At 34.4% G+C, this 10,227-nt stretch overlaps 1 protein-coding gene across 1 annotated transcript; it reads left to right on the plus strand.

The window, feature by feature from the left end:
* Positions 1-4,722: 4,722 nt before the first annotated feature.
* On the plus strand, positions 4,723-5,991 carry LOC143581163 (putative F-box protein At1g32420). Its single transcript, XM_077064001.1, has one exon. It carries the CDS (start codon positions 4,873-4,875, stop codon positions 5,989-5,991), a length of 1,119 nt encoding a protein of 372 aa, XP_076920116.1. The 5' UTR covers positions 4,723-4,872.
* Positions 5,992-10,227: the final 4,236 nt, after the last annotated feature.

Genomic DNA, 10,227 nt, shown 5'->3' on the forward strand with positions numbered 1-10,227 from the left:
CATAATGAATTAGTTAGTATGGTTCTCAAATTATATTTGTTATCTAATTCCTTTATTAAAATTAGTTGCCAACTATTATAGATAATTGGTCCGTGATAGGGTTCTCTCTCTACTAGTGATGTTTTATTTAATTGGAGTACCCGGTAATAGTCAGTGTGAATTGTTCGGTCTGGCTAACAAGTTTGTGTGGGTTTCTTTTAAGCCATATTCATATGTATATTTTATAGTCCTAGTAGGTTAACTTAATCATGTCTAATAAAATACACAATAAGTTAGGGATGAAATTTTGGTACCTGAGTACCGGTTGCGCCGCGGTACCCATATACTGCTGAACGATACCATACTTAATATATTGTTACAATATTCTCTACCCATATTTTTTTAGAAATTCAGTATCGTTACTTTTGGTAGCGGTACCAAGACTATATATAGATAAACATTTTGCAACAAGTACTTCTATCGATACTCATACCATACTGGTACCGTAACGATTCGTTACAGTATTCGGTACCAACTCTACTGAAATTCGGTATTCGTATATTCGTTATTAGTATCGGTATGGTACCGATCCCATTATTTTCAAGAAGTATGTTGGGCAAACAATAATTATGTAGCAATATATTATTTCAACTAATTAAGTAAATAACCTAAACAAGCATTTCAATAATTGTATAGCACAAATTATGATTATGTAGTATATGCTAAAGTTCATGATTTTGATTTGAGTTTTCTAACTATGCATATCTTTGATACACATTTCTTGGTGGTTATATACTAGTTTATGTTAGACCACAAATAGTTTAAAAACTTTTAGTAAGCTTATTAATTTAATATCGGCCAATAAGGCTAAAGTTTGGATTACTAAAATTTAACATCCTAAGACAAATAAACAACGGCCAAGATACAAGAATCCATAGACAATGGAGTACAATCCAACCTTCTATAGAAAACGACTTCACAAGAACTGTTACTTTTTTTTAACTTTAATATTGTTTTGGATGCTTGCACAAGCCTATACAGCCCATATAAACAAGGTGTGCCTGACATTTATACTGGAAAATCAGAGTCGCGGGCTGGTTATACTATATGACTCGCATATGAACAAAAGATCTCATATAGGCCTATACGAGACGTATAGGCACGATTTATTTTTTGAATTTTTGTTGTAAACTTTTTTTTATAAGATCCTATTTGAAATTAATTAAACTTTTAAAAAGAACAAAATTTAAGAAATGAAACAAGAACTTAGTGATGTGCGAATTAACAGAAACAATCAAATGACTCAAGAACTTAGCGATTAAAGTCAAAAGCTTTAAAAAACCAAATGGTACAAAGAAACCTTAAAAGTGTTATTTGCACCATGTAAAACTCGAAAACTAAAAATTAACAACTTTCAAGCCTACACAATAAGAAATCATAAAAGAGATAAAACATATAAAGTAGATAAACAAAAGAATAATAAAAGAAAAATTAGCAAAATAAAATATAACATTGTGATCTTCTCCAAAGAAAATAAAGCCTAGCTTCCAAACTAACTTAGACGAATTAGTCACGGGTTCATACTCCTCATCTTCAGAAAACTCGTCCTCAAGTTTTATCTTAAACTAAAGCCACCTGAATAAAAAATAACATTAGTCCAATTTCTGTTAGTATCATCATGACCTACATAAACAGTTAAGCTTCTTGTCATCTCTCCCCACCCGAAACAAGTCTCACTTGGGGTCTATAAGTCTATTGGATCAGTAGGTTTATTTAACTTACAACTTTTTTTTTCCCACAATTTTCTTCTTCAAAAGGGCTAACCAAATATTTAATGGGAAAATTCCTAAAATAGGTATTTATGATTAGGTTTTTTAAGGTTTTAGGTGTCATTTTCAACATATTTCAAAATAACTGTTATAAACTAGTAGTGACGAATAGTTTATGATTATTCACAAGTAGTTTGTATAACCAATTAAAACTTGTCACGTGTCTATAAACTAACCGTAACGACCCGTTTCACTAATAATCTACTCGTAAAGATTAAATAAGTTTAAACCCTCGTAATCAGCGCCACACGAGTAAATAAGATATTCTTTAGTCGCGACGAGCGGATTATAAAACCTTAAGAGTCGCAAGTATTTTATCAAACTAACCACGGCGATGAGTTTGATTACCAAATACATCTAACTGGTTTGTTTTACAAAACACTAATCGTAATGGTTAGTTTGTTTCGTCAACTAGTCTTTACGAGTAGATACAGGTCAACGACTACTTTATATCCATTATACGAGTATTTTGTTGGTAACAAACATGTCTCGATAAGTTTATCTAGTAAACATTACGCTTACGAGTAGTTCATTTGTAGTTAACTCGTCGTGACTAGTTTACCTTGTTTATATTCCCAATACGAGTAATTTATTGTTAATCAACTCGTTCTGATAAGTTACCAGATTTACGTTAACCATACGAGTAATTTATTGGTAGTTAACTCGTCTTGTTTATATCTTGCTATAAACTAGTCGTGACTAGAGGTGCACAAATCGGGTTTTTTAAATACCCGGGTTCGGGTATGAAACCGGGTTCGGGTATTGAGAAAACCATAGTAACGAGTTTTTTCGGATTTTTTTCCGAGGTTTTTTCGGTTATAAATTGAATTTTTTAAAAGTTTGCACTTTTTAGAGGTATTTTTCGGGTATACATCGGGCATTTGAAATACTCGGTTTCAGGTTGTGGAAAAACCCGGTTCCGAGTATGGAACCGGTTCGGGTTTTCGGGTATTACCGGATACAAATTGGGTCCAGTTCGGGTTCGGGTTTTAGTGCCAAAATGCATCCCTATCAGTACCCTACGGGTAGGGTCCGGTACGGGTTTGGGTATTAAAAACCCGGGTATTAAAAAAACCTGTTTCGGGAACCGGGTTCGGGTTAAACTAGCCAAGACGAGTTAATTACTACTTAACTACTCGTATAGGAATGTAAACAAAGTAAAGTAGACAAGACGAGTTAACTACCAATAAATTACTCGTATGGTTAATGTAAATCTGGTAACTTATCAGAACGAGTTGATTAACAATAAAATACTCGTATAATGGTTATAAAGTAGTAGTTGACCTATATCTACTCGTAAAGACTAGTTGACCAAACAAAATAACCATTCCGGTTAGTGTTTTGTAAAACAAACCAGTTAGATGCATTTGGTAATCAAACTCATCGTCGTGGTTAGTTTGATAAAATACTCGCGACTCTTAAGGTTTTATAATCTGCTCGTCGCGACTAAAGAATATCTTATTTACTCGTGTAGCGCTGATTACGAGGGTTTAAACTTATTTAATCTTTACGAGTAGATTATTAGTGAAACAGGTTGCTACAGTTAGTTTATAGACACGTGACAAATTTTAATTGGTTATACAAACTACTCGTGAATAATCATAAACTATTCGTCACGACTAGTTTATAATACCTATTTTGGAAATATGTTGAAAATGACATCTAAAACCTTAAAAACCTAATCATAAATACCTATTTTGAGAATTTTTCCATATTTAATATGGGTTTATGTTACATGGGTCCACCAATGTTTATCCCACTGGCATATGCTTAAAATGGAAAATTATATTTAAATAATCTCATTTATTGATTATTGGTAAAGAACATTCTCAATCAATGAAATATATGTTGAAGGTCCTATCTTTTAACATATTTGCTCCAACAATTAACAAAACCTAACGTCATTAGTTGCCGAAAATATGTGTTTTTTCTGGAAAACTCCACATTTTTCCGTGAACAACTCAACCTAAATAAACATTTAAACGAAGTGGATAGAATGAGATAAATAGACGAAGATTTTTAATTCAGAAGAAGTATGAGTTTCTCATATATTTAAGCTTTCATGGTTTGTTGGAATTATGGGTGTCCAAGAAACCGAAAAAATAAATCCGAAACAAAAAAAACGAAAAATCCAAACCGAAAAAACCGAACCGAAACAAAACCGTTGGTTAGGTTTTATGTTTTTGTAAAAACCGCGCTAACGGTTTGGTTTTAGTTTTGTATGTAAAAAAAACCAAATTGTCGAATTCCTAAACTTTTGTTTTTTTATATTTTATATGAAGTAATTTATAAAAATTAATAAATATGTAGCTGCAATATATTTGATCAAATGTATAATAGTTTATTATTTTACAATTAACAAAATTATTTATACCTAAATTAATTATTTTTTGTCAATTTATTTTTCGGCCTAAAATTTTCAAGCTCAAATAGCAAAAACCAAAACCGAACCATAACCAAAACGAAATCTGAAAAACGAAAACCGAAAAAACCAAAACCGAATGATATCAACAACTCCAAAAGCTTTTGGTTTTTGGTCACCCTTAATTAGTTGGAATATGGGTAAGATATATTTGCGTATAATGGAGGTGTTTACGAAATGTGTACCATACGCTCCCAAGGTTGTATCACGTTTTATAAATAAAAGGTAAGAGTTAAGTTTGTCTTCTGCAATTAATTCATTTTTATTAATCTTTTGACTTTTTAAATGTTTGTTTCTCTTCATTTTGCTACAATAAAGGATTAATGAGTGGGATGACCTCGTAAAACTAGGATCTAGTTTGTTTTATATTATTATTATTATTATACAATGGAATCTGAAGCATCAAACCTCTCTTGTTCGGAAGAATCGAAACACATCGAAATGGTACCAATGGTACTTAATAATAGAAGGATATGGCATAAATATGTAAAACTGTCCCCTCTAAAAAGATTATTCCAAAACAAATGGGCAATAGTCAGAAGAGGGGTGTCAGAAGTGAGCAAAAGCAAGGTTATTAGATACCTCAGGAAATCCCGGCAAGTACCACCAGTGCACATACCTTTTGCAATCCAAGCAGAAATAATGAAATGGCTTCCAACCAAATCGTTGTTGCGGTTCAGATCGGCTTCTAAAGAATGGAAGTCTCTGATTGATAGTTCTAAATTTGTTGTTGACTACAGCATCAACCACACTCGCCAACATCGTTTATTAGTATGTTATGAAACTGACAACTTTGACACAAAGTATGTTTGCATTGTTGATGATGAGCTTGAGCCCTTCCCGCAGCATCTGACTACTACTGATCTAGTACCTGGAGGACTTATAGCACCACTTATAACAGGTAGCTCTCAAGGCTTGTTCTGGGTGTTCGGTTATGTTGTATGTGACTCTGGAATATACATGAAGGTGATTGTTTGGAATCCATCTATTAGAAAATCAGTTGCTATTGACGTGTTACAGCGGGAATGTGTTAAAACGAGATTTGGTTTTGGGGTTTTCCCTCGCAATAGTGATCCTATGATTGTCAAGATTAATTATAGAGTTTTCGATAACGTGGGGGACATTCTGAGTTGCACTCCATGGCAAGTTGAGGTTTATGCGTTAAGCTTAGGGGCTTGGAGAAGTATACCTACTATTAATCAGCCGCACAACTCAATTTTTTTGTCGTGGAGACATGTAGGTATAGATGAGATTATTTATTGGCTTGCTGTTGATTGTGCAAAGGTTAACATGGTAGAAAATATAGGGCATAATCTAATTGTGTCATTTGATATGACGAGTGAGAAATTTATGGAAATATCACTCCCCGCAGATAGTTTAACCCGGGCTAAATCCCACAATGTGGATATATCTAAGCTAAAAGAGTCTCTTGTTATAATTGAGGAAGATATAGTTAATCATGTTTATAATGTATGGATGATGATGGAGCATGGTGTTCCAAAGTCCCTTACAAAGCTACTCACCATAAATAAACCAGATACATCAATACGAGTGCTACTTGGATTTAGAAAGAATGATGAACCTTGTGACCCACTTCCTACAGTACCTATATTTTCAACCTATACTCATGTTAATAATATACATGATATCTGTATAGATGAACTACACTCTGAACATATGAGTTATATTGGGATTTCTGGGCCGCAAATGAATTACTATGCTTGTTCCTACATGGAAACACTACTTTTGCTAGATCACTAGTTTTTATTTTGACAGGTCGGACGATTGACAAGTATGGAACTTAAAACAATCGGACTTTTTTTAGCAAGCTATGAAGCTGTATTACAGCGCATATCAAATAAGGTTAGTGAAAAGTTGGATGCCGTTCTTGTAGATGGATTTGTTATCTTTTATTCTTTTCAAATTACCATGGTTAGGATGTTGGCTTCTTTCTGATCTTAATGTTAAAACTCAAAAGCTTGATATTTCTTGATAATGCATGATTTTAGTCCTTATCTTTCTTCTTACATGTATCTTAAAGTTAAACAAAACATATATGGATGCAAGTGGATGTTTTGTTGCAGTTTACACTTTTATGTGCTTATAAGCTAGCTACATCCTTTTCATCAATCCTTTGGCTATCAAATGTAAACCAGTGGATGCGTATGAGACCGAGAGGCATTTCAAAATACCACGTCGTCTAAGTCCTTAATATGTTTATTTAGGGATTAAAAATAATCTCAAATACCATGTCAACTTTTGTCCCGAAGTGTGAAATCAATTTATGATAAATTTTTTTAGTCTCCGATACATAAAAATGAAGGGTAAATGGGACTAAAATACAGATGAAGCCAAATGTACGTATCCAAAATATCATAAATAAATATATGAATATTCAAAAACTAAGTAAAATCAAAATCTATACTGATTCACAAACTGTCTCTAGTCATTTATTTCCACAATAAGATAAACTTGTGATCTTTTTCAGTTTCCACGAACAACTATATATGCTTTCATGGCATCTTTGCATTTACATCTTAATATGCTTATTTTAAGAGGTGGGAATGATTTGGGCCACATGCTTCCACGTTCATTAACCATGCACAATTATTAAGTTGGTTTTTATTAGTCTGTTAATTAGTTTAGTTATTTCTTTTAAACATGTAGCTAGTGAGGTAGTTAACCACTTGGCTAGCTCAAGTGGTCAGCCAAATGATGAGTAAGAGCTTGATGCCGGTTGGCCTCTCAAGTTCGAATCTTGATGACGACACGAGTTTTCTATTAGAGTGTTCCTTCCCAGAGAGCTTGCTCTTGTGGGCTGACAACTCCTGTCAAGTGGCAGGGGGCTCGAAATTTTCTCGTGGAACACCTAGCCAAACTCGGATGCCAAGCGTGGGCCCGGTTAAGATAACATAGTCTTGGCCCGAGAGGGGCGGTTGGGGCTCTCTCCGAGAGCTGTGACTGAATATTCAACCACTATGAAAGTCGTCGTTCAAAAAGAAAAGCTAGTGAGGTAGTGGGTTACGTAGGTCCCAAAACAACCACTCGAACGGATTTTACACTTGATAAATGTGTCAAGACGGGCAGACCCGGTTCTTGGGCTGTGCAGTCCGTGCAAAGGCACAAGGCCCAAAACCTCAAATGAGCCCAAAAGTTTTTTTAACCTTTATATATAATTGAAAACTTATCGGTATAGTGGGTACCGGGTAGACCACGTTTTATGCCCCTGTTTGCTTAGTTGGTAATTTGACCACATAGTTTTGTTGGGTTTCACTTTCTTTTAAAAATAAATAAAAAGTTGTCGATCAAAATCATTTTATCTTTGGTTAGCTTGCACGTTGGCCATATAGGTTTGTTGAGTTTTTTTTACTATGTTTTAAGAATAAAGAAAAGGTTGAGGATCAAAATCACCAAACATGTCTTTAAAAATGTGAAATATTTAAATGTAAGTTATTCTTTAAAATTATAAAAAAGAATATTTATAAGCGACCATTTTAACTTTATTGAGTTGGTATTGATTTTGTTGTGTTAATTTAATTTGATAACTGGATTTATAGTAAAAAAAATCTTATGTTTTATAAAAGATTTTTAGTTTTATTAAACTCAAATTAACTAATTATTTTAATAACTTAAAATGTTTTAATGGATCAAACACGCGTCGACATCCTTATAGATATATTTTTATTATACTTTTTTTTTTGTTTTCCTTTACTTTTGCTATAACGAGCGCACAAAACCGATCGAGTCCTGTCTCGCACAATGCGCGGATTGATAATTATTTATATTTAGATAAAACTTTTTTTATGTGCTGAAGTGTAGTCGTGACGATTAGTTTGTGTATTCGTGTTTTGATATTTGGGGTTCGTTGTCGAGTTCCCCGTGCAACGCGCGTGTGCAACATTACTAGGGGTTATGTAATCGGGAATATTGCAACTCACATACCGTCTCAAACCTATGAAAATTTTCAAAGGTAATCTCAAACCCGCCGATACCCTAATGGGACAGATACCAGTCCCAAATGTCCCAAGAAAGACTTATTTAAAATCGACATGTTTCAAGAAAGACTTATCGGATTGTGAATGTTATCTATTGAAATGGAAATATTATAAGGTACGGACTATAAAGACTTGATTGAGAGCTTCGCTCACAAAACGCTATGAGAGCCTCAAAAATTCGCTTAAGTTCGCTTATTTTGATACACTAGTTTTTTGTTTGTTTATTATATAACAATTATATTCATATCAACATATCATGGTTTTTTGATATATAATTGATGAATTTATATTATGAGAAAGCCCAAATTTTATTTCGCACAAGGCCTAAAATATTTTTATCATTCTTGGGACGGGCCTGGAGACGGGTGCAGTAAATCAAACGACCGAACATAAATATAAAGATAAAGACAAGATATGAACGATCTCATTATCGATTCAAAGATTGATAACATAAACAAAGAACTGACCCACCCAAGCTGAGCTCCCGTTGGGTGGTGATTTATATCTTACAAAACACACATAAAGCCTCTATATATAGTAAAACATAACATATTTTAGAAACCTTATCACGTTGAAGCTAAACGCGCGACCTCGAAGCTCTCATTTCGTGTCTGGTTTCCTCGTCGGATTAAATTATTTACTTGACCATTAGATATATAACGGGTTTCGTAATTTGATATCGCAAGTCACACTTTTTAGCCTCACAATCACTCCATTGGCTTGTGATATCAAAACATCGTCGAACCGTGTCTCGCATCTTCACGAATCAACCCGATTAAGCTGAAGCCTTTTCAATAACCCCCTAAAGTTATGATCCACCGAGGACAACGATCAAATGAACAAAGCTTGTTATTTCCTTTTTAAGTCCAAATTCGTATCCTATTTGTTCAAAGTTTCTCAACTTCTCGAACGCCTCGAAAATAACATAGAAATAACATGCTTTGAACATGGTCCAACAATGATGAAACCCCGAACGCATTTGACTTTCTTCAATTGGTCAACCCAAATAACACCGACAACATGCAGCCCAAATATGATCTGGCCCACATACACTCAGCCCAAACTAAAATAACTAGAAGGTCCATCAGACTTTGGGCCATATCATGTATTATAATCATGCAGCCCAAGCCAAAGCCCACATCTTTATAGCATTCAAATTTCAAACTAGGGCACATGAACATAAACATCATGATGTCCAAGTAACTTCCGGCCGCCACATCCTTGTGACCGCCGGAAAAGATGATCCGGTTACCGGCCGTCGTAAAAACGAATTCTGGCCACCGGAGCCCCACCATCGGCAGTCTTCCTTCCTTTAACAAATGACCACCAAACACCAAAACCCTAGTGCAACCTGTGTGCCGCCATCTTCTTAACCACATGTGACTGGAAAATTGCCCACCGGAAAAGCGATCTCCGGCCACTCTCGCCAAAAACGCGATCTCCGCCAACATTCATGGCCACTTCATATTCAACATTAAATCATCATCCCCACTTCTGATCCAACACCACCAGCCGCCACCATCATTTGTCGGAAAACTGATTCTGGTACCTACATTTATCAACCTTGCAAGTCTGTTATGCTATCTTGTATCACACCACGACCAACAACGGAATATATCGAGGCATAACGTATTGATTGGACAGTGACTCAGAATACACTATTTAAAGTGGCAATAATTGTTTATTTAATTACATTTATTTAAGTACATGTGTCATTCAAAATAAAATTCACCCAATATATCTTTCGATTGAATAACCTAAAGCTAAACTAAAATCCTGTCGTAATTCAAATCTTCAACTAACGTATCCTGTAACAAGTGTAAAAATAAAGGTTGATTAACATAAAGTTGAGTGAGCAATACACAAGTTTAAATATATAACAATTGTAAAGATTCTGTTGCATAACAACTTGTACATTCTACAATTAATATTGTATACCACTCACACGATCACCACTACTCCCACCAATGGCAGTTAAGTTGTATACCACTCACTTGTCGGT

The sequence above is a fragment of the Bidens hawaiensis genome, unplaced genomic scaffold (assembly GCF_021521415.1).
Source record: "Bidens hawaiensis isolate Kalapana, Puna unplaced genomic scaffold, B.hawaiensis_p1.1 tig00030814_1, whole genome shotgun sequence".
NCBI classification, from domain to species: Eukaryota; Viridiplantae; Streptophyta; class Magnoliopsida; order Asterales; family Asteraceae; genus Bidens; species Bidens hawaiensis.